The following is a 25,369-nucleotide window of genomic DNA, read 5'->3' as shown; positions in this document are numbered from 1 at the left end:
TGTGCCCCGTTCTAATGCCAGACTGAAATTCACTTAACACATTAACAAGTAAAGACTGTTTTTGCTCCAAATTTATCGGAGATTCGATAATTTGAGACTGAGGGCAAGTGTTACTCTTCTAAAGGCTCACTTTTACATAACAGGTGAAATAGGCAGTTTTCCATTTTTTTTCTTGGAACAAAAACATAAAGGAAGCAAAAATTCAGTTTAATCCAATTCAATTTGATTTTAATTAAGGTTTATTTTTATTGCTAACTATAGGCTTTATAAAAAAGGAACGTTTTATTTATCTTAAAACAGAGGAAGTGGATAATTTTTTGAAATAAGATGGTTGCAATATGGTCTATAATTAGATGAGACACTTAGATCAAGCAAGGAATTTAAGAAGTAATTTAATGACAGAAACCTTAAAAGCCTGTGTTATGTATCCTGTTAATAGTGACAAATAAATTATAATTAAAATTGTAGTATCACCCTGGCTACAGCGATGAAAAGAAAGTGTGTACAAAGTCAAGACGTAGAAGAAGATAACTGAACATTTTCAAACATCATCACTAAATGCTTGACTAAACCTCAAAACTTCTGTTGAATAACTTAAACTTCTGAATAACATCGAAAGTCAGACCTGTCGTCACAATAATACTGCAAGAAAACTAGCCCATTCGCTTATACCATTGGTGTGTATCTTATGAAGAAATACACAAAGCCAACTTCAATGTCACTTTGCTAAAAGCAGAACAGTTAGAAAGTCCACCACCTCCTCCTTGTCTTTTTTTTTTTCACCACCTCTCTAATCCAGAGCGTTTCACTTTAATTTGCTACACAGCTACAACATCCAGGGGGACCTCAACCAGTCCAGCTTCAGTCCAGGGCTAATCCAATAACATCTAGCAAAAACGTTCCCCACCTGTGGGTGGATGTTGTTCTTGGAAAACTGCTTATTTAGGCCCAAATTATAAACTATCACCATTGCAAAAACTTCAGGCACCGACACATATGGTGGTCAAGTCAGAATCATAAATCACCTTAAACACGCATGTTTTTATCTTTTGTAACAACAGCAATGCCATGGATAACTGTGTGTAATCGAACAAAATTAGAAAAAATTAGGCAGGTTTCCTAATAAAGCTGTATTAACAACATCTTAACAACTAGTTTCTTTAAGAAATCAAGTCACTTCAAAGGGATAAAGCAAGCCCTGCTTCTAAATCTCAATAAAAATGTACCTTTAAAATATTGCTCATATTTAGGCATGTGTGTAATCTTGAAAAAGAGTATGCCCTTTAACGACTACTTACTGCAGTCAAAAAGCTACCTGCTGCTACTTAACACACACACACACACACACACACACACACACACACACACACACACACACACACAGAATAAAAAAGAGGAAAATGATCTCTGACCCCTCTCGCCACAGGGAGGAATTATTCCACTGTTATGTTTAATGACTTGCCTCAGGACAGCAAATGAGGCAAGGAGATAAAGCGATTTAACTATTACTCTAAGAAATAAATCACATGAAATAGCAGGCAGAGCCCAAAGTTTAATTCAAAAACTGACTTATAAAATATTACATGTTAGAGTTCAATTCCATTTTAGTGTTATTTGTGATTCATTTCAGTTTTCAAGATTAAAAATTTTGCTTTAAAAAAAAAGGAATCATTATGCGATAAATCTAACAGCCAAGAGTAAATATTGATGTCCATGCATGCACAGCATGTCCAGGCACCATCTGAAACAGATACAGTTCATACACTTCAATATTCATTCTGTTAACTAAGGTGTCATTTACTGATGTTAAGAACTGCCTCCTTTAGATATTTCCTCTGACCAGTCAAATAGATATTAGCAGTCTTGTTCTACTTCCATCACTAACCATGGTAAGGAAGATGCCAAACTCTGGGTTCATGTCCACATTGTCTCCATCTGTGAAGACAAAATTTTTGCGACGTTCCTTCTTGCAGGTGAGAACTATCGCGATCTGCTGGGCTGCCACAGAAAGAACTGGGAGGTCGATGCGGTTGAACTCGTCAAAACAGCCCCACGAACCAGACTGAGCCAGACCTGGTAAATCACATAAACACAGAGCTATGGTCCGTCCGCTGCAAACAAATAAGATATCTGACATTACATATTGTGTGATTGTTGTTTTTTTTTATCTGTATTGTTATGATTTATTAGCAAAAAAAAAACCCCACAGGCCTATAACCTGATAACTCAAACCCTTAAACTTCTTTCTGGGTATATATTTATTGTCACGGTCCTGGGTCGGTGACCCAGTGTTTTGAGTTTTGTTGTGTTTTTGATCTTTGAGTTCATCATGGTTATCACTGTTAGTGTTTTGGTTTCTGTCTCAGTATTTCTAGCTCTCTAGTTTGTTGCTCTGTGATTTCTAGTTCTTGTTCCCGTGTCCCTATGTTCAGTGTCAAGTCTGTGTCTCTGTGCCTGTTGTGCTTCCAGTGTGTCTGGTTTTGCTTCACCTTGTCTCGTTAGCTCTGATTTCTCCCCGAGCTGTGTTTCCCTCCTGTCTCCCGTTCCTTGATTGCTCCAGTCCTGTGTTTTCCTTGCTCTGTGTCATGTCGTACCCTCACCATGCTGTCTGTTTTTTCCCCTCCGAATTCCTGAGGAAATTCTAGTTCCCAGTCCTGGTTTGTTTTCCTAGTTTGTGCTTCTTAGTTTTTAGACTCAAGTGTCCAGTTTAGTTTCGAGTTTTCTAGTTTGGGGTTTTGGTTTGTTTTTTGTGAAGTTTAATCTTTATGTAAAGCCTCCCAGCAATAAACGCTGCCTCTTTAAGTTGATTCTGTCTCATGAGTTCTGCAATTGGTACGTACTTCCTGCTTGCCACACAGTCTATCATGACACTTATAGCATGACTTTACTTAGTGATTCTCACCTTTAAATATTCTCCCCAAGCCTCTGAAGTCCATCTGGTCAGAGCAGTTGAAGACCACAACGTACTTTCCCAAACAGCGACCCATGTCTTTTATGGTCTCGGTCTTTCCTGATAACAAAAGGCAACATTTTCACAGCCTAAACTGAAATGCAACCATTTGTATGCTGATAGAAAACCTGACAACAAATGATCTCATAATAGAAACTATCAAAGCTAACTCTGTAATGAAGCCGTTCCCGACTGAGATAGCTGTGTTGTTTGATTCTTCATTTAAATGACCTGAGTTGTATAGAGTCTAGAAGGGTAAATTATCTATATTTAAAATGGTTAAATTCAATTACTTTAACACTTGGCAAACCTTGGAACAGCTTTTTAACATGTCTGTCCCATTCCGAAATCATAAGTTTTGCATACCAGTTCTAGGTTTTCATTCCTATAAAATGTTGCATTTTCTTTTTGATTCAATGTAATTTCCAAAAAATAGATAGATACTGTGTGACTAATTTTCATACCTGTTCCAGCTGGACCAGCAGGTGCTCCACCCATACTCATACCAAGAGCTTGGGCTAAAGTGATGTAACACCTGTCCAATTGTAGACACACAAACATAATAACAATCTAATTTCATAAATCATGAATCATTTCATAAATTCATAAGCTAATAATATCCATACTCAAAATGACCACAAATGAACGTGATCTCATTCTCCACAAGGTTCAAGGATTAAGCTTTAGAACCCTGCCCCTGAAGCTGATGGGGATTCAGCGATTTGCTCAAGGACACATCAGCAATCAGGATGACTGACAACAGGACCTAGCCCTCTGGTCACTGGTCTCCATCTTCATTACAATGACTGACCTCGGGGTAAAAATCATGGTAAAGCTGGGATACTGACATATTTTCTCTCCTTCAGCAGATACAGATTAATTCTGACCACTCCGTAACCAGATTTACTTTTTTCATCCCAACATCTTTTTTGCCACAATTTAGGACCACTTGCACCTTTCCCTTTTTTAACGTGATGTGGTGGCAGCGAGGAGGTAGGACAATGATAGCAAGCAAAACAAAGAAGAAAGACAGCATGAGAAAATGATGGAAAAGCAGAGCTGTCTTGGCGCCTCTAGCCATAAGGCCAGCATGCCACTTTTTTGGAGAGCTGCTGTCTGATGTTAGATGGTAACTCCCTCCCTAGTGCTGTCCTCTCACATCTCCTCCTTGTCTCTCCTCATCTTTTTTTCCCTCCTTGTCTCTTCTCATATTTTACCCTCTGTGTCTGTTACTAAGACACTTCTTGTTGTTGGACTGCTGTCTCCCTCACTCTGTCTGATCCTCTTTCCTTTTCTTTCTGTCATTCATATCGCCTGTTAGTTACAGATGTGATGATCGCTGTGTAAGACTGCTTCATCCTGCTTCATCCTGCTTTCTAATTTCTCATCCTCACAGTCCCCGAGTTGTCTTTTTTTCTTTGCTTTACAAATCCAGTCATTAGTCAACCACAGAAAGTTTAATCCATTTCATGAAACTTGACATTACAACGAACAATCACGGTCAAGTTTTCAGCATAAATCTAGAGTGGGTTCCTAAAATAACTGATGCATGATGCAGCATGCATTTCTGACTTAGTTACAAAGGCAGGGTCACGTTTTCTGTACAGTCACTCCAAGGTTACACTGTCTTTGTTTAAACTGCAAAAAAGAAAAGTTATACTGCTGTTTTTTTCCTTTATTTTCTTATTAGTGTGTGTGCATATGACTTTTGCCATTATGATACATTTTACTGACGTATGTCTGCTTTACCTGTCCGTCAAAGGTGTAATGACAAGCCTTTCGGTACACCCCAAGAATTCATTCTGGTAGACAAAGCCCACATCTGTAATGTTGATGATCATCTTGTCTGAGTCCTCATTGAAGTAGAAACGGCACTGCTTCAGCCATTCAAAGTCACTGGAGCTTTTGACATGCAACCGGCACTAGGTGGAGAAAGGGTAGCGATAAGAGACAGGGAAAGAGGGAAAGAGAGGGCAGAAGGAGACAAGGGGATGGAAACAGAAGTGAAGGGAGAAGGGAGATGGCATGTGAAGAATAAGAAATTGAAGGGCACCACTCAGAAGATTATTTGAAAAGAGAGATGAAAGCCAGATAAAAGAGGGGAAGAAAGGTGGAAGGGCGGGATGTGTGAGGAGGGATTTCGGTGACAGGAGGGTAACATTAAAAGGGTGGAAAGAGAAGAGAAGCAAGAAAGTGGAGGATGAACGAAGAGGTCATGAAGTGAAATGGGAAGAAAGGAAGGTAAAGGATAGGGGAGAGTGAAAAGGAGGGAAGAGAAAAGTCCAGCAAGTTAAAATGATGCAAATGGGAAAAAGTACAAAATGAATTAGAATAGTAATGAATAGAAGAGATAAAAAGCAGAATATGTGTGAGAAAAAATACAGTGGGGGTAGAAAAGTAGCAGTGTGATATATTATTGGAGAGGAAATAAGGTGAGGCAAAAATGTGTTTAGAAACAAACAGGACAAAGGAACATGAGCAGGACAAATTAATGGTATGAGCTAAATAAATACAAATGATTTTAGAAAGAACTGAAAAAACACATCCAAATAAAGTTTCTTCAAACTGCTTCTATTAACCTTGGGGTTCAGCAACATGCTTATTCTGCCTTAAGTGGAGATTCAAACACAGTCGTGACTTTAAATATTACTTGACTGCCATTAAAACCCCTCTGACTACTTTCGACAGAATTTACTCGCTGCAGTAAACAACATTTTGTATTCTGACATGGCAGCCCTTGGGAGTCTGAATATCAAACACAGTTTACAGAGTGGTTGCTATTTTGAGCCGGAGATTCTAATCTTGAACAGAAATTGCAAAGCGTTCATGTGCACAGTTCAGCGTCAGTCTAACTGATCCCAGCTCGGATGTCTCTGGCCTCTTTTCACCGAATGATCAACATACTCACCAGTTCATCAAATATGTCCCTCTGGTGGACATGAATAGTGATGAGGGTCTCATACTTGGTCCTCTCCACAGCCTCCAAGTCTCTTGTGGTCATGTCAATCAGGGTGTTAAGGAGATCCAGGAAGAACTGGTTGGTTTTGGACATGATGCGACGATCGTATCGGGCATTGGTCAGAGCTTCTTCTGAGTCCCTTGTCCAAATCATCTGAATACCCAGTAACCCCACCTACATTAATGTGCAAAAAACCAAACACATCAAAATGGTCAAATGTACCGATGACCTTAGAAATCTAACTATTGTTTTGATGAAGGAATACTATAGCAGTTTAGTACCACACCCCAAGATTTACAGAGAAAATAACAGCCCCAATTCCCAAAAGTTGGGATGCTGAGTACAATATAAATAAAAACAGAACGCAATGATTTGCAAATCTCAATAACCCATATTTTAGTCACAACAGAACATAGAAACAATAACAAATACTTATAGAAAACACACCCTTTTAAGAAAAAAAAAAAATACTTGTTCACTTTTAACAACAGTCAGTAAACATCTGGGAACTGGGGAGACCAGCAACTGTACGTGGGTAAGGAATATTGCCCAGTTCTATTCTGACACAGGATGTTTCCAGGTGGTGAACAGTCTGGACTGATGTAAGGCAGTTAAAAACCCAGAGTATCCTTCTACAAAGTATGCGATTTAGCTGAAATATGCAGGTTGTTCCCTGAAAAAGACAGGGACATGACTGGATTGGAGCATATTTTGCTCTAAAACATTTAGATACTTTTCAGCAATGGTGGTATCTATCCAGATGTGGAAGCTGCCAGTTTCATAGGCACTAATGCACCCCCATACCATGAGAGAGAGCAGAAAAAGACAGATTGCGTGAGGATGTGGTCTCCATGTTGTATAAAAAGTTTTCCACATTGGCTCAGTCAGTGTTAAATGACCTCTGGTCCAGAGAATATAACGGTGATTCTGGATCATGTTCACACATGGCTTTTTCTTTGCAGCATAGAGCTTTAGCCTGTACAGCAAACTGTGCTCCCACACATTGATTTTCTGGAGGTGTTCCTGAGCCCATGCAGTGATTTCCATGACAGAATCAGGTCTGTTTGTAATGCAGTGCTGCCTGAGGGTCTGAAGCTCGCAGGCATCCAATATTGATTTTCAGCCTTGCACACAGAGATTTCTCCAGATACTTGAAATCTTTTGATATCACGTAACGTAGATGACGGGAAATTCATATTTGCAATTTTACACTAAAGAACATCATTCTGTAATTGTTCTACAATTTTAGTTTTTTGCAGATTAGTGAAACTCAGCCCAATTCTTTCATCTAACATGCTCTGTTTATATCCACTCATATTACTGAGCTGTTGCCAGATATCCTAATTAGTTGCAAAATGTTCCAGCTGTTTTTTTTACTACCACTAATTTATCCAGACTCTTGTTGGCTGTCGTTGTAGTCATTAAATTCAAAATGAGCCAATATTTTATCTCAAAATAGTTTTCTCAGTTTTAAACATTTGCTAGATTTATTATATGGGTTTATAAGACTTGCGAATCATTGCATCCTATTTTAACTTACATTTTGGAGCATCCCAACTTTCTTTAGAATTTATTTTGGAGTTTATTACAATGTTCATAGTAGATTGCCTCTTTAGGCTACACAGGTTTCTGTTTTTGAGCAGCGCCGTCCTTGCTCCACAAGGATAGCCAGTTGTGGTCGAATCAATGTTTTAAAACGTTTGCGGATTAGTTCCTGGATTTGGACAATGACTTACTTGAGATGGGAAGGAGTTGAGGAAGTCAATTAGCTGGAAGCCAGAGTCCTGGATAGCCAGAGCAGCTTGTCTGATCACAAGGTGCAAAGACCTCTGGGATTCTTTCAGCAGAGCATTGAGCCACACCTCCACGTTCCCTTCAGCTGTGACGGGACGATCCAGCTCCACAGTCTCTCCCTGCCGTGATGACACGGCCAGAATGCGGTCATATATCTGTGAAAGGCAACACTGATTAGATCGATTATTATAACTACAATGATGAAGTTATTTTTCTTATAAAAAGTATATTTTTCAAATTCTACATTACTCTGATTAGTTCATTCAATTTGACATTAAAGCAGCTATTATATTTTATTACTTTCATGTTACAATCACATATTTTTCAGAAGGTTAAGTGTTTAAGATAAACAACAAAAAAAGAACATAATCCACCTTTTCATGAAACTGGACACACTTGATATTGTCAAAGACATTGAGAAGGTGGGCCTGGATGGTGTGGGAGTCAGAGGCCTGGCCCAGGATCTCCAGCAGGGCAGGATCAGAGACAAAGAAGAAACGAGGAAACAGCAGACGCTTCTTCTCCAGATAACTGTTTGACCACATAATTTTAAAAAAATCAATACAAAGTATCATCTGACAGACAATACAATAAACCAGATAGTTAACTGTACAGCATAAAAAAGGAAATCAGTCACTTCACTTACCCTCACTACTGATTATCGTTTAAAATCTTCTACCTTTCTTTTGGTGGTTAAGTTCATTAGAACCTAAAAATAAGGGCCATGGTGGTGTTTTAAGTTTTTTCTACTCACCCTGTTAGAGACTTCTGACAGATCTCCAGCTGTTCGAGGAGATGTGGAAGCAGCTGTCCCATGGTCTCATCCCCCACGCATGACTGTACCACATTGGGCATTTCATGGGCTCGCATCATGATCTTCACCCATGACTTATCAATGTTAGAGAAACGCTTTGCTTCCTAAAAAGATTGAGTTAGTCAATTATCTCATGATCACTGTTTGACTGTTTTATTATTTTATTTTGTATTTGGTTATTTCTTTTAAATGCTTGGACGCTGTTTGGCGCTGATTTTAGAATTAAGCTCGTAAAACAATCTTACAAAGGCAACATTTCACTATTATTTCTTCTTCTTTTAAATGTCAAAACACTGTGGCCTGAAAACATTGCCTGGCACATTAATGCACTACTGCACCTAAACACCCAGAATATTGTCCAGAAATCTGATAATGATGTAAAGATAGAATTTTTTTATGTAAATTGTGTAACTGCAAATGAGTAATTTCAGTTCAGTTCACTTGTTTGCCTTTTAAACTGAAATTGCCTTTTAAACTGCATTTGGAGTCCATGTTTAAGCCTGATAACCAATATGAATCACATCCTGAAATGTTGTTCACCTTAGGCAACTGTTTGGCGATATCTCCACCCACAAACACAGCCTCCAGATAGATCCACAGGTTCTGGACAGTCATCCAGTGCTCGATAATATCAGTGGTGTTGGAGAGATTCTGAACCCACTTCTGAATCTGGGCTTTAAATGGGGTGTTGTACCTGAAAAAGAAGGTAAATCTTCACGTTCGCCTTACTTAGGGACGCACACCTGTGTGTGGCTCGTCTAATGTCTAGATTTCCCACAGCTGTGGAAGAAGATCATCACTACCGACACTAATGATAATGACACTCAACACTGCCGTACCGGTTGCTCATAAGGGATCCCAAGATCATTAGGCTATCCTCCATGCTGGCAATGATCTCTGATGTGCTGTCTCCTCTCAGCAGCAACTCCCCACGGGTCTTAAAACTGGCAAATGTAAAAGTCTTGTTGTCCCACTCAGCGATCACTTGCTTCAGCTTTTGTTCAATATCACGCTCTTTCACAGCACTGATGCAGATATCCTGCACAAGAATCCCGCCCCCCAAATGTTTTTAAATGTTAGCAATAAAAATGCTGATGGCAAACAGATGCATATGCACTGAAAAAACAGGATTGGTGTTTGCACTGAACAGGACCACCTATCAGTTAATTCAATATATTACTCTTTAAACTTTTTAAATGTTTTCATTTCCTCCAAACAATTTTCCAAACTTGTATTTTATTTGGAATTTATTATATCAAATAAAAAAGAAAACACATTGAATTAGCAGCTAATGATTCGTTTGTACCTCAATCTCTTCTTTATACTTGAGTAGAGGAGCCTCCATTATGTTACGCAGCTTGAATGTATCAGTTTCCACCTCAAAGGTATGGCCAGTCACCTGGATACAAAACAGGACAAATTACAGCTATTATCATTATCATTAGGTTCTGGTGATGACTTGATTTCAGTCAATAACATTCAGTTGCAGTGCTACACCAGTGGCCATGTTTCACTAACCTCCGTTATCCTCTTCCAGTGCCGGGCCATCATTGCTTTGTTAGTCATGAGTTCCAGCAGGGGGCAGCACTCACTGAATTCATCAATCGTTTTCTTCAGATCCTGAAAGGCCTGCCACTCTTTCAGAGCACGAGGCAGTTTTCGACACCTGGTAGTTCACAGGACGTGACAGTCAAACTCATATTTATTGTCTTCTTTCTAAACTACACTTTAGCTTTGCTGAAGTCAAGTAAAGTTGACATGAACTAGATTAGATGTATAGTTGACATTTTGTTTGTTAAAGGAAAAGTATTACAACACACTTCAAGTTTGGTATTAACGCTACAAGAGTCATTGGATTGGACAACTTGTTGAGTATCCTTCCTTACTAGCACAGAGCAAAAGTTCATGCATCAGTGTCTGTTCATAGCTTCACTCAACCAAATCAACACCTCCACAACAGATAGCTGACATTTCTGCCAGAGGAAACAAATATCCTCTCTTCTTCAGCTCTGACTATAGCTCTATATTTTCCTTCTGACTGCTTCTAATGTTTATCTAGATTTTCATTGTCAAGTAATCCCTTCCAGCTATATTAAAACTTGTTCTTAATTTCTTTAGGTAAAATAAACTAGCCTGTAGCCTATTAGCCTCTTTCCCCTTCAGTGTCCATTTGACACATGCTGGACAAATGTGACCACATAAAGGGCAAAGATTAGCTTTGCATTGTGAGACTGAAATATTAATGCAGTGTTGATGAAGAACAGGAAGCTTTGTTTCTGCCACTGGAAAAAAAAACAACTTTTTTTGTTGTTATGTAAAACTTTTGGGTTAGTATTTCGAAATTATAACATCTCGAAACAAGTTTCCATATTGTAGCAAGTGAGAGGAAGCAGTTTCTTTAATGCCTGAAAATAAGAGTGATGTTTATGGATGGACTAATGAAAATCATTTAATTTAATTCTGCTTTTTTTTTTTTCTCTTTGTGATGTCACCAATTCCTGCAGTAATGAGAGGGCTTGATTACACAGTATGAGAAGGTTATTTTCTCACATAGTCAGTTTTGTTTGTTTCCAGTTCAGCTTCTTTCCTGAAAACGTCTCCTTCTTCATTAACATATTTTAAGCTCATGTTACTACATCTACAGTTAAAAGAGTTCAACAGTTGCTTGAATAAAAAACAAACAAATAAATTGCCAAACCTCGTCTGAAAGTCGAGCAGCTCATTATTAATCTTCTCGATGCAGATGTCAGCCCAGAGGATATCATAGTAGCCATTAACTGTATCGATGACATTGTTGTAAAGGCCGTACAACTTCTGCAGCAGAGCCAGTTGCTTCCTAATCTCCAATAGCTGAGGATGCTGGGTAACAGGAAGTCCAAAGAGCTCTTCGCCTCCCGTGTAAGTGATGTACTTCCTGAACAGGTTGTCAAATCGATTCTGAAGAGGAGAAGAGCTACGATTAGGTACAGCTTACGCTCTGATGGACTTTAAAACATTACACATTTGAGGTAAAACATTTGCAATTATCTGAGTATAATTTATACAGAATAAAAAATCTGTCTTTTGCTAACCATGAAATAGAAACTGTAACAGTATAATAATAGTAATAATAATAATAAAAATATAATAGCTCTTTTAACATCAGTTTCAAGTAACTACTTTTCTGAGGCATCAGGTCAATGCAGGATCTAAATATTTACTAACTGACAGAGAGACAAAATAATTAATCACTAACCAACCTGGAACATGATCAGCCGGTCACTGGCATCTTGGGGTGCAAGTCCCACAACCATGGGACCATCCTTAAACAGAGAGGGAAAAGTGTCATTTTAGTAGCTATTATTAAAACTAACCTTAACTGTAATTAACTGAGCATTTATTTGTTGAATTAAAATAAAAAGTTTAATTGAAACAGAGCAAACAGCCATAGATACTTTACCTTTTCATAATCTTGATAAAAGTGTTGGCAGTCTTCCAGAAAGGTCTCCACATTGCTGACCAGTTCTTCTCTGAAGTTTGGCTGCAAGGCGACCAGCTCGTTCTGCACCTCTGTGCTCCGGGACAAGAGCTTTTCCCAAGTGTAGCGCAGAGTATCCACTTTTTCAGCCTCCTCTTTAGCCACTGACAGTTCATACTTATGGAGCATGGCATAGGACTCCTGTGAGGAAAAATAAGATACTAAGTCTTCCACCTGACAAAAACTAGAATGTGCAAATGTGTAATTATTTCTTTCTGAGCTTCTTGTACAGACTCATAAAGTCAAACAGCTAAAAATGTCTCTTTCCCACTGTGTGTATTTGTGTGTATAAAAAGAGCTTCGATAAATATGTGATGCTGTGGTTTACCTCTATGGGCCCAACTTGAAAATCAATAGATATCTGGTGCTCTCTGATCTCCTTCAGTGCGGCCATGGCAATACGAATATCATCCAGGTCTTTGATCTGTCGATTCAGTTTCTTTCCTGCTTCATCTACAAAAGCAAAAATGTGCTCCATCTCTGAGCGACATTTCCTGTTACAGTAAAGTCCGTAGTCCACCATCCAATTCTTGATTTCAGCAGAGAGGGACATCTTTAAGGGTGCTGGCAGGAAGTAATATGAGCATGCAGAGAGCATCATTTAACTTGCTGAAAATCTCAAAAATCTCATTCATGCCGGTTTTAAATTTGTAACTTAATAAGACCTGTGAATAGCGCCAAGGCTCCTACAGCAATATACTCTGGTTCAGAGTTTACTTCCAGCTCTAGATCTCGATAGAAAAGAATCTGGCTCTCAAACTCCGATAACAAGGGACTCCCCTCGATAAATCTGTTCAAAACACAAACAAAAATAGCACTAGTGCGATGTCAGATAAGCAGATTTATATAGAAACCATACATTTCAACGTACTTCCTCATGGTCTCTTCACGGTCTTTCCTCCAGATGTGATGGTAACGGCTAAAGTGATGTAGAGCGGTCACCACTTCCTGCACATTAATATCAACAGGAGAATATGAAATGAAGTGCACTTATAGAAAAATAAAAGACATTTATATTCATTAAATATACAGAAATATAGATGAAAATATCTGTTGTAAATGTGGGATAAAGAAATATAAAAAGTGTATGGCATGATTTAATAAAAGACAGCTAAGTTTGGATTAGTTTCATATAAAAAATAGCTTAATTAAGTGCCATGTACCTTTTTACTGGAGGTGATAGAGGTGCTAAGTACAGAGATTAGCTTGGCTATTTCCTTGTTCTCAGACACACTCTTGTAGTAATTTCTGGCTTGGAACGGGATGGCCTGGATCATAGAAGCTGACATGTCTGAGGTACTGCCATCTGAAAATGACAGAATTTCACAGAAAACACATTGAGCAGAAATGATGGACATTATTCTTCCAAATATTAACTTCTGGGCTTTTAAAATAATTATATGTTACAGGTCTTTTTACAAGAGAACATGTTAATAATGGAATTACTTCCATTTAGTTTTTCTCTCTCTGTATATATAATTTCTAAAAGTAAAATGTGCTTTTCATAGTGGAAATTGATTATCCCTGCTGCTTTCTAATTAAATATGTATTTAATTTGCATTAAATATGAAATTCTTGAATATTTTCCTCCCCAAGCAATATTATGTGTTTCTGCCCCTGGTCAGATATTTGCTTGCTCTGCTGAGCTGTAAAATCGAGTTGTAATTGTATGCTGAAAACAGCAAATCTTAAAATTTTAAAAATGAGTGAGCTGACACAGTTGGGAGCTGTTGAAGGTCTGAGGTTAAGCTATGAAAGTGATAATGTTCTCTATTACCAGCCAAGCTTCTGTATGTTGTTGCTCCGTCCTCTGTTTCGCTCTCAGAGCTGTCTTGTTTCAGTGCTGCCATTCGCCTTTCATTCATTTGTCTCTGGAAAGGGGAATGTAAAACCTCCGGGTTTATTTAGTACACTGCTGGACCACGACAATATTAGTTTAAAAAGAGCAGTTCTAACAGTTTATTACAGTTATCAAGCTAAATGTCACAAATTGATTTTTCCTTTATTCACCTTAGATATCCTTTCTTTGCTCCACTGGCTGACTCCTTTGCTGACACTGACTACACACTCTACAGCGCGGTTTAGAGCCTGTTGAACCTCCTCCAAAGCTGGAACCATGACAATGTTAGGGATGGAAAGGGTCATGTTTACTCTGAAGATTGCATGGTGATCGCTGCTTTTGCCATGGCTGGTTGGGTCACTTGCAGCTTCAGAGGGAGAGAAGGGTAACACACATAAAGTATTGGAATAGACATTTTATGAGCTTATTTTAAATATTTTAGGCCTTTACAGAAATATAGCAAACAATTAAACAAGACGCACCAGAGAAGTGTATGAGCGAGGACGTATGTATGCGCTTGCGCAACATCTCAAGGGTGTTGCGTGTCACTTTGAGCAAGGCATCCACATTACGGTGGTTGAAGTAGGACAGCAGCTCCTGGGCTTCCTGCTCCATCACTTCCATCAAGTCCCTCTTCTTCTTCCTCCTCACCAACGGAGAAGAAGGACCAACACTAGCAGAACGTAGCAGCGTGTTTCTGGAGAAGAGACGCTCGTCATCACCTAAGAAGGTGACACGTTTACAGTCAATACGAACACCTTCAGCAACACTTCACCTTGAATAAATCAGCATTATAATAAAAGTAAAAACAACAAGGTCCTAAAAAAGGTAATCCCCTTTCCTTTAAAAACCTTTGAACTGCCTTTTTTAACTTGTCTCTTACAGCATTGAATCATAATTATCACACTGTATTGTGTTTGATCGTGAAAGGAAACTGTCAGCATACCTTCACTGTCATTGTGGTCTATGGTCTTGCTCTCTGTGCAGCTTTCTTCCTCAAACTTCTCCACCTCCTCTCTCTGATTGTGGTCAAACTCTAGCAGCATGTTGATCAGTTCATTAGCTGCCTCCTCCACCAGTGAGCTCTTCATGTTCACTTTCTGGGCTTGTCTTATGCAAAGGTCCTAGACACATGCAGATATACAGTTCAGTTCAATGTAATTAATCTTTAGAATAAGAAATAATGTTTAAATACAGAAAAAAGTATTTTAAATGTGTGAGAATTACCAAAACCACTTAATAAATATTGATAGCATCTTTCAGATGTCTGCATAGTTACACAGACTTAGTAGAGCAACAATAACCCAGCGGATACTTTTATTTTATTTGTCTTCGTTTACCCTGGTGGTTTGAACAAACTCCTCACAGGTCACAGGCTCATCCTCTGGCAGGACACACAGGTTGGATATGCTCATCTCCTGCAGTACTGCTTCTATTCTAAACTCCACCAGGTCATTCACTCTGTCCATCAGCAACTCAAGATCAGCTAAACAGACAAAAAAAAACCACACAAAAGAGAAAGGGAGGGACACAAACCCACCAAAAATAAGGGAAAGAGGGAAAAATCAAGGGGAACTTGTTATGCGTTTGAACAAAGGAGAGAACAGTGATAAACAGACAATTCAGTATAAAAAAAGACAATGTGTAGAGAGAGAAAGAATCTATTGAATATATGAGTGTTACTTGTGAGAAAGCCACCTATGCAATAAATCCATTAATCACACGCAGCCAGTGCTGAGTTGCAGGAATGTCTCGTGTCAGCGTGTACAGGATCGATCTCGTTACATTTTTTGCTTACCCAACACTTTGTCGATGCGGTCGAGATACTTGTCAATATTCAGAGATGTCCAGTTGAGGGAGGTCAAACCCGGTTGTATAGCCTCATCCACCTGTCAAGTAAGTCATGTATGGTATGATGATGGTGATGCACTTTGTAAGCAACCTGCTGTGACAGTCAGTCTCATACCTGTCACCAGTTTAATGCTTAGAAAAGATTCATGACGAAACCAAGCAACAATAAAAAAGGATCTAACATTTTTTTGTGTGTTCTTCTGACTTACTAGAGACAACTGAAAATAAAAACATAAAATCAAATGAAATCAAATAAAATGAGTCCTATTTTGAACTTTTATGTAATCACATGACGCTCGATCATGGGATGCTGGGTTGGACTGAAATGCAGGACTTTGCAGAGAAATATAAAATCAAAACAAAGCTTTATTAGCTAGCACTGGCAAACATAATTTAGCTAACTGGAGCGCGCACAACATGAAGGATTTGACATCGACATGATAAAGAACAGAGGGAAACCATCCATCCTTAGACTACGATGACTGAGAACCTTCACAGACACATCCATCCATCCATTTTCTTACCCTTATCCGGGGCTGGGTCTTGGGGCAGCAGCCTAAGTAGAGAAGCTGAGACCTCCCTCTCCCCAGTCACCTCCTCCACTACCCAAAGCTCATGACCACAGGTGAGGGTAGGGACAAAAACTAACTTTGAGTCAAGCTCAGTTGCTTTGATCTCTTGCCCAAGATGTTGATTTTTTTTATTTTTACCAAAGTTCATTTTTTGGGTTAAATAAAAAACACTTTTTTGGACTTTAACCTGTGCCTGACTGTCCTTTACTGTTCGGTCAATCACTCTAGGATTCCCAATCCCAGCCGGCCACCTCGCACCAAGGGCGCGTCTCCAGGAGACTAGTTCCAGAGCCCAAGCCATTCACATCCACCATATCTAGCCGCTACCTCTCAACACTCACACACTAACTCAGGCTCCTTCTCCATGAGAGAGGTGACATTCCATGTCCCAATTGCTAGTTTTGGTAGCCGAGGGTCGGTCCACTTACCTTAGCTACATGTGGCATGGCCAGCTGTTCAAAGACACTCTGAATCTTGGCACGCACTCTAGTGTTCTCGCTCAACATCAGCTGAAATGAGATAGATGCATGTTGGAGCATTTTTGCAATCACACAAAAGGGATGAACTGAATTTTTCAGTTGACAATAAAATGGGTTTTTGTCGATTTTAGTCATTTTTAAAAATCTGTGTGGAATTTAAACACAATTCCAGGATGTTTTATACTCCTACAGGGAGTGCAGAATTATTAGGCAAGTTGTATTTTTGAGGAATAATTTTATTATTGAACAACAACCATGTTCTCAATGAACCCAAAAAACTCATTAATATCAAAGCTGAATGTTTTTGGAAGTAGTTTTTAGTTTGTTTTTAGTTTTAGCTATTTTAGGGGGATATCTGTGTGTGCAGGTGACTATTACTGTGCATAATTATTAGGCAACTTAACAAAAACAAATATATACCCATTTCAATTATTTATTTTTACCAGTGAAACCAATATAACATCTCCACATTCACAAATATACATTTCTGACATTCAAAAACAAAACAAAAACAAATCAGTGACCAATATAGCCACCTTTCTTTGCAAGGACACTCAAAAGCCTGCCATCCATGGATTCTGTCAGTGTTTTGATCTGTTCACCATCAACATTGCGTGCAGCAGCAACCACAGCCTCCCAGACACTGTTCAGAGAGGTGTACTGTTTTCCCTCCTTGTAAATCTCACATTTGATGATGGACCACAGGTTCTCAATGGGGTTCAGATCAGGTGAACAAGGTGGCCATGTCATTAGTTTTTCTTCTTTTATACCCTTTCTTGCCAGCCACGCTGTGGAGTACTTGGACGCGTGTGATGGAGCATTGTCCTGCATGGAAATCATGTTTTTCTTGAAGGATGCAGACTTCTTCCTGTACCACTGCTTGAAGAAGGTGTCTTCCAGAAACTGGCAGTAGGACTGGGAGTTGAGCTTGACTCCATCCTCAACCCGAAAAGGCCCCACAAGCTCATCTTTGATGATACCAGCCCAAACCAGTACTCCACCTCCACCTTGCTGGCGTCTGAGTCGGACTGGAGCTCTCTGCCCTTTACCAATCCAGCCACGGGCCCATCCATCTGGCCCATCAAGACTCACTTTCATTTCATCAGTCCATAAAACCTTAGAAAAATCAGTCTTGAGATATTTCTTGGCCCAGTCTTGACGTTTCAGCTTGTGTGTCTTGTTCAGTGGTGGTCGTCTTTCAGCCTATCTTACCTTGGCCATGTCTCTGAGTATTGCACACCTTGTGCTTTTGGGCACTCCAGTGATGTTGCAGCTCTGAAATATGGCCAAACTGGTGGCAAGTGGCATCTTGGCAGCTGCACGCTTGACTTTTCTCAGTTCATGGGCAGTTATTTTGCGCCTTGGTTTTTCCACACGCTTCTTGCGACCCTGTTGACTATTTTGAATGAAACGCTCGATTGTTCGATGATCACGCTTCAGAAGCTTTGCAATTTTGAGACTGCTGCATCCCTCTGCAAGATATCTCACTATTTTTGACTTTTCTGTGCCTGTCAAGTCCTTCTTTTGACCCATTTTGCCAAAGGAAAGGACGTTGCCTAATAATTATGCACACCTGATATAGGGTGTTGATGTCATTAGACCACACCCCTTCTCATTACAGGGATGCACATCACCTAATATGCTTAATTGGTAGTAGGCTTTCGAGCCTATACAGCTTGGAGTAAGACAACATGCATGAAGAGGATGATGTGGACAAAATACTCATTTGCCTAATAATTCTGCACTCCCTGTAGTTACATGCAGCTTTGATCATTTGGTTGTTCACTGTATGCATTTTTGAAATTTTAGCTACAACTGTGTGCTATGCTCACCTGTATTCTATTGTAGTGTTTCTTAAAGACGTCCTGTTTTTGCAGCAGTAGAAGAGCAAAGGGAGGGATTGCCAAATTCATCTTTGTCATGCAGTTCACCTCTCTGATCTGCGTCAGAATCTCTGGGTCAAAGTTCACAAATAACTCGCCAGTTTCTGGAGATCTGACCAGAAGAGAGGCTTGCAGGCCAACTTTGGCATCCTCCATCTGCGTTGAGGTGTTTAGTGAGGTTTATGTGAAGAGATGCAGGGAAAATGTGTGAATAAGAGGGGAGAAAAGATGTTCATTCAGTTTGTGTTTCAGATCCTCAAACTAATTTTAATATTAGACAAAGATAACCCAAGTATGGACAAAATGTAGTTTTTTCCAGCAAGAACTGCAATGATTCTTTTATCTCGCTGTAGAAGAACTTTGCCTCTTTCTTGTTTACAGAATTGTTTTAATTCAGCCACACTAGAAGGTTTTCAAGGACAAGTCATGGCAAAACACCTCAATCTGATTTAACTCCAGACTTTGACCGGGCCACTCCAAACCCTTCATTTTGTTTATTTATTTATTTGTCATTTCCACTTTATTTGTCAGTGACCAAGCAAAAACAGAACCTCTGTAGAGAAAGGATGCATTGTACCAGATTTAGCTGCTAGCTTGTTTTCATCTGCAGCTCCTGAGACGTTGAGACATTCATAGGTGGACTTCCTGGTGTTTTTCACATCTGTTGTCCTGCTACATAACCCAATTACACTTCAGTTTGTGCCACTTCAAGGCACAAACTGATGGCCAGACATTGTCCTTCAGGAGCTGGTGTGATATTGCTTTTATGAAATGCTGCATTAGTTTTGTGCTGGATGTCACTCTCATCAGTCCACAAAATATATCGGGGAGCATTAAGATGTTTTTTGGCAGATCTGAGTTTGGCAACAGTGGGACTGATTTGATGAAAGAGTTTTCATAGTTGACAGTTTAGTTTTTACAATGGGGTTTAGTGTTTTAGCAATTCAGAAAAACTCTAATACACCTGTGCTTTTCCCAGCAACTGAGGCTTTTACCCTGCACAGTTTAAGGTATGATAAAGCACTGACCTTATAAATGGCACAAAATACACATTTTAGCTGGGAGCTGGTCATTCACAGGGGAAAGGCTCCATTGTACAACAACAACAACAGTAGTAATAGTAATAATAAATTATTATTAGTCAGGCAAGTATATCATATACCAAACATGCTTCCAAACTAATGACATTTTTTGCATTCTTCACATCAGGTCAAAATGTACTTTTTTTAAAAAAGTGACTGGCACTGCGGAAATGGATCTACAGCACCACTTAAGAAATTTTAAAGAACTTCTAACAACTTATTTACAGCTTGAAATACGTGTATGACATTTATTACACACAGATTCAGTGAACCCAATCCAAAGAGGAAGTCTGGAAGTCCGCCATTTTGAATGTAAAATGACATTTTGGCACAGTTTTAGTGTTTTCCAGGCATCGCTGGTTTACACATTCGCCTGCAAAGTGAGAGGTCACTGGTTAAATTCCATTTGGTTACTTCAGGAACTTTTTGGGGTTACTTCAGAAAGGGACATCTTCGTCAAAGCCATGTTTGTGGTGGAATTTTGATCATTTATCACTGGACATAAGATTTTCATCTCTAAAAATGTATTTTGTCCAGTCTGTCCCAAACTTCACACTTTTGATGACAGTCTGGCGACGACTACATGCCAATATCTGGTCACACATGGTGCCACAGTTCTCATATAACATTTTAATCAAGACTACCCCACTGTGATTGAAGCATTTCTTGCAAAACAATCATAACCAAACAAAACCTTTCCTGTTCTGTAAATGAACAGTAGGACAAAATGATTACTAGTCATTGCGGAAAGCACAATTAATGTTTTTGTTTACATCGTTGGAACGAGGAAAAATTCCCCCACCACAAAAACAGAAATACTCATGAAAGCAACCTGTAGTGCAAACACGAGGGCTGAATTTATTACTTCCTGCACTAGAAACCTGCCGATGTTGCTGATATGGATAGATCACCAGTCTTCCTTGTCTTTATCTTATTATCTCCTGTTGAGATGTCGCAGCAGAAAATGCAGCCTGGCCTGTTGAAACATTGTTTTTTTTTAGTGTTTCAACTGAAAAAATAGAATGCCTTTGATCCAAATGGAATGCATCTTGTGAAAAAAGGTGACATCTTGTGACATCACAAGATGATGACATAGATCCTTTGTTATGTCATCATCTTGCTGAGAGAAAAAACCCTTAAGTAGGAGCTTTGCTCTGTTAAACTTTAATGCTCAACGGACCTTGACCTGACAGCAAGCAAACCCTTTTTGGAGAGTTTTGAGAGAATTTTACTTAGCAATTCACCGACCAAGCCGACACATTTCACCATGTCAGCTCACCCATCCTTCAGCTCAAATGAGCTTGGATTAGTTAAAGGGAGCATTTTGGGAAAGCACTACAAGGTAGAGGCTTTCCTCGGAGAAGGGGGCTTTGGTATTGTAGCCAAATGTCGTGATACCATGACTAACCGAGCTGTGGCTATTAAAGTGAACAAGAGCCGCCCTGATATTCTGCAACAGGCGAAATTGGAAATTTTCATCTTGGAGCAGCTGCGAAGGTTGGATTCAGATGCCGCCAACATTGTTCAATGGGACGGCTTTTTTCACGACGGAGAGCGGGTTTGCCTGAAATTTGAACTCCTTGATCAATGCTTGAGGGACTACATATGGGACCGGAAAAACCACTGTCTCCCCATAAGCAAAGTCAGGCCAATTTTAGGTCAACTGACAAATGCTCTGTCCCACCTGGGTTCTGTGGGAATGGTGCACGCTGACCTCAAACCTGGAAACATCATGGTTGTAAACCGCCATGAGTCTCCCATCAAAGTCAAACTTATAGACTTTGGCCTCGCATGTCCTGCGTCTGCAGTGATGCCTGGTGACCGTGTGGGGACGGTTGGTTATTGTGCACCTGAGGTTATGCTTGGCCTTCCTTACAATGAAGCAATTGACATGTGGTCTCTGGGGCTGGTAGCTGTGGAGCTTGCTACAGGGCTGCCACTCTACCCTGGAAATGAAGACTATGATGTTTTGAAATTCATCATAGAGACTCAGGGTCAGCCACCAGATCATGTTCTAGACTCTGGCGTCTACACTGAAGACTATTTCATTGAAGACAAAGACAAGCAACAGCGCTGGACATTTAAGACTGACCAACAATTTCAGTATGAGACAGGATATGAGTCCCTGGAGACAAGATGCATAAAACTGACGCGTCTGGATGACCTTGAACAAATAATAATGTTTAGACGAGGACCAGAAGCTGGCCAACGCTTATTTGTCAGCTTAATTAAACAGATGTTGGCCTTGGATGCACACCAGCGGATAACACCCTCGGAGGTTCTCCGGCATCCCTTTTTCAGCCCTAAGAGTTCCCTGTGCATTGACATGAGTGCTGAAATATCACAAAACCCTGTGGTCTTTCAGCACCCTTCAAACTTGGAAAGCAAGAGATCACAGAAAATCAACTGCAGTTTTCAAAACTCGGTTGAATTTTCTCAGCAAGTATTCGTCCACACATCAGCCAGTCCATCATTCAGCTCAGATGAGCTTGAATTAGTTAAAGGGAGCATTTTGGGAAAGCACTACAAGGTAGAGGCTTTCCTCGGAGAAGGGGGCTTTGGTATTGTAGCCAAATGCCGCGACACAACAACCAACCAAGCTGTTGCCATTAAAGTCAACAAGAGCGACCCTGATATTCTGCAACAGGCACATGTGGAAATTTTCATCCTGGAGCAGCTGCGAAGGTTGGATCCAGATGCCGCCAACATTGTTCAATGGAACGGCTTTTTCCACGACGGACAGCGGGTTTGCCTGAAATTTGAACTCCTTGATCAATGCCTGTGGGACTACATAGGGGACCGGAATAAACAGGGTCTCCCCATAAGCGAAGTCAGGCCAATTTTAGGTCAAATCACAAATGCTCTGTCCCACCTGAGTTCTGTGGGAATAGTGCACGCTGACCTCAAACCTGGAAACATCATGGTTGTAAACCGCCATGAGTCTCCCATCAAAGTCAAACTTATAGACTTTGGCCTCGCATGTCCTGCGTCTGCAGTGATACCTGGTGACTTTGTGGGGACGGTTGGTTACTGTGCACCTGAGGTTATGCTTGGCCTTCCTTACAATGAAGCAAGTGACATGTGGTCTCTGGGGCTGGTGGCTGTGGAGCTTGCTACAGGGCTGCCACTCTACCCTTCGGAGAATGACTATGATTATCTGAAATTCATCATAGAGACTCAGGGTCAGCCACCAGATCATGTGCTAGACTCTGGCGTGTACACTGAAAACTATTTCATTGGAGACAAATACAAGCAACAGCGCTGGACATTTAAGACGGAAGAACAATATAAAGGCTCTGTTCCAGGGACAGGACATGAATCCCTGGAGACAAGATACATAATACTTACACGTCTGGATGACCTTGAACAGCTAATGATGTTTAGACGAGGACCAGAAGCTGGCCAACGCTTATTTGTCAGCCTAATTAAACAGATGTTGGCCTTGGATGCACACCAGCGGATAACACCCTCTCAGGTTCTCCGGCATCCCTTTTTCAGCCCTGGCCTCTCTAAAAGGTTCCCATGTATCAACATTGAAAGACCATACTGAATCAGTCTCCAGCATGGCATCTTCCACCCTGGACAAAAGTGATAAAAATACAAACTGGGGTTGGAAAATGACATTAACAGCAAATTACAATGCAAAAATTAATTAAGCTGCTCCAAAAATGATCACTTTGGCTTCTTTTTTTTTAATTTTCACTCCCCCCACCCCAACCAGTCGTGGCAGAGGGCTGTCCCTTCCTGAGCCTGGCTCTGTTGAAGGTTTCTTCCTTTTTAAAGGGAGTTTTTCCTTCCCACTGTCGCTAAATGCTTGCTCATAGGGAAATCTTCTGATTGTTGGAGTGGCCAAAACTCTAGGGGAAGTAGCAATTCTTGTGAAAATTAAAAAAAAAAAGCCTACCAATCTTCAAAGCGCAGCAGTGGACACCTTACCATCACATCAGTCCTTCAATCAGACCTAAAACACCACCTTTACAGAAATAAATTCCATACAAATTGGAAATAAATTGCGTAATAATTGTTGTTTTTGATTGTTTATAAATATATAGAGCTACCCTTCAGCCTCCTAGTAGACATACCTGTGTTATGAATGTGAAACTCCTCTGATTTTCAGAAAAGTTGACCTCTGACCTTGAAGTCAAGGTCATTGAGATTTAAGCTTCACAGAGATTTTCAGTAGATGCAACCATGGTATTGACTTGAAAATTCTACACTATCAAAGACTTAGGTGCCCACAGCACCTCGCCATATACAAAAGATTTTTCTATTCATTTATGTATTATTAGTTTATTTATTTCTTCATCCCGCTCTCTCTCTTTTTTTTAATTCACCTTTCTGTTGCGATGCTCTGGACATTTCTAAACCCCACAAGTTCAGCCTCAATTTTCAACCCAATTTTCCTATACTTTCACTTGAACACGTCCAGCCTTCACCTCTCACCGGTCCTCGTCCCCTCTTCTCACAGCTTCCTGTGTGGCCTCCCAAATCAAACACAGGCCCAAATCAGCCGTTTCTTCTTCTCTGTTCATTCTCTCTTCATCTTTTCAGTCTTTTCTTGGCGGTTAACTCCCAGCATGGCAAATATGAACTCAGACAGTCCAATGCAGTGCTTTCACACAGTCATGTCACTGGTACACTTTCCAGCTTGTAATTCAGAGCACATGTTCCATTAACATACATGCTGCTGGACCCTTCAGTGTTTTAGGTCAGTTGTACTGTCTTCTGCCTGCTGTTAATTCTTCAAATCTACGGTGTTGTTCTGTCTGTTTTCTGTCTTCATCAGGAGATTGACTGTCCTTTAAGCTTCTTCTCAGGATAAGGGCAGGATGAGAGGTGAAGCTGTAAAATTTCAGCCAAAGCCTGGCCTGTTTTTCGTTCCAATTATGTTAATCTATCATTTTGCCGCTGTACTCATCTGAGGTTGAGCCAAGTCCATGGGCACCTGTATTAACACACTAAGACATTTATTTAATATCATTTTCATTACTATTTCTTAGCACTTTCACTCTCTAATTCCTCTGTTTTCCTTTTGAAACGTCTCTCACAAGCTCACAAGCTATATTCAGACTTCCTGCTTCACTTCCTGCCAGACACACACACACACACACACACACACACACTCTTCACTTTACTGGATTTTCATCCGTTTCTACAGCCTAATCAAGCTCTTATTTTATGTTCACACTCTATATACCCTCTGTAACTCTACTAATTCTAATATAAAAAGAATGCACCCTCAGTACAGAAAAACAGAAAAGTCAGTGATGCACAAATGTAGCAAAAATAGGAAACATTAGAACTGTAAATGTTTTCTTCCTTGTCTGCAGATTAACAGTCCACAGGTTGGGTGCTTGCACTCTGTTTCGTTCCCTGGAGATGAAGGAGAGAGAGCTCAGAGGACAGCAAGATGGAGGAGTGAAGGAGAAGGTGGTGCAGCTCAGTGTCCAATCAGGAGTGAGCAGTTCTTTCACCACCTTCATTGCTGTCAACAAAGACAACAGAGAGGCGATCCAAGGACCTCTGCACCGCAGACATATTCTACCACCCTGTGAGGTTTGTTTAAAGCAAACAAAGCAATACCATGAAACTGTTAACAGCAGGATGTCAGAGTCAATAGAGAGGACT

General features: G+C 40.1%; 1 protein-coding gene and 1 pseudogene across 1 annotated transcript; one reads left to right on the top strand and one right to left on the bottom strand.

The window, feature by feature from the left end:
- Positions 1 to 1,591: 1,591 nt before the first annotated feature.
- On the bottom strand, positions 1,592 to 18,815 carry LOC147316895 (dynein axonemal heavy chain 5-like). Its single transcript, XM_086313060.1, has 27 exons — positions 18,609 to 18,815; positions 16,726 to 16,806; positions 15,673 to 15,763; positions 15,215 to 15,360; positions 14,821 to 14,998; positions 14,357 to 14,596; positions 14,045 to 14,241; positions 13,812 to 13,905; positions 13,198 to 13,340; positions 12,906 to 12,982; positions 12,700 to 12,824; positions 12,363 to 12,598; positions 11,957 to 12,175; positions 11,757 to 11,819; positions 11,216 to 11,454; positions 10,036 to 10,183; positions 9,824 to 9,916; positions 9,357 to 9,556; positions 9,058 to 9,211; positions 8,458 to 8,621; positions 8,078 to 8,234; positions 7,646 to 7,858; positions 5,859 to 6,083; positions 4,700 to 4,872; positions 3,415 to 3,485; positions 2,903 to 3,010; positions 1,592 to 2,073 (listed from the first exon to the last, which is right to left on the bottom strand). The coding sequence occupies exons 1-27, from the start codon at positions 18,813 to 18,815 to the stop codon at positions 1,844 to 1,846; spliced, it is 4,272 nt and encodes a 1,423-aa protein (XP_086169186.1). The 3' UTR covers positions 1,592 to 1,843.
- A 1,828-nt stretch (positions 18,816 to 20,643) lies between these two features.
- On the top strand, positions 20,644 to 24,824 carry LOC147316894 (uncharacterized; annotated as a pseudogene).
- The last annotated feature ends 545 nt before the right edge of the window (positions 24,825 to 25,369 follow it).

The sequence above is a fragment of the Aulonocara sp. 'chitande type north' Nkhata Bay genome, linkage group LG12 (assembly GCF_057382095.1).
Source record: "Aulonocara sp. 'chitande type north' Nkhata Bay isolate Kocher_YH1m ecotype deep benthic linkage group LG12, A_spYH_male_GT1.1, whole genome shotgun sequence".
Lineage (NCBI taxonomy): Eukaryota > Metazoa > Chordata > Actinopteri > Cichliformes > Cichlidae > Aulonocara > Aulonocara sp. 'chitande type north' Nkhata Bay.
Note: the sequence above shows the minus strand (reverse complement) of the source record. Positions and strands in the feature narration are given on the sequence as shown.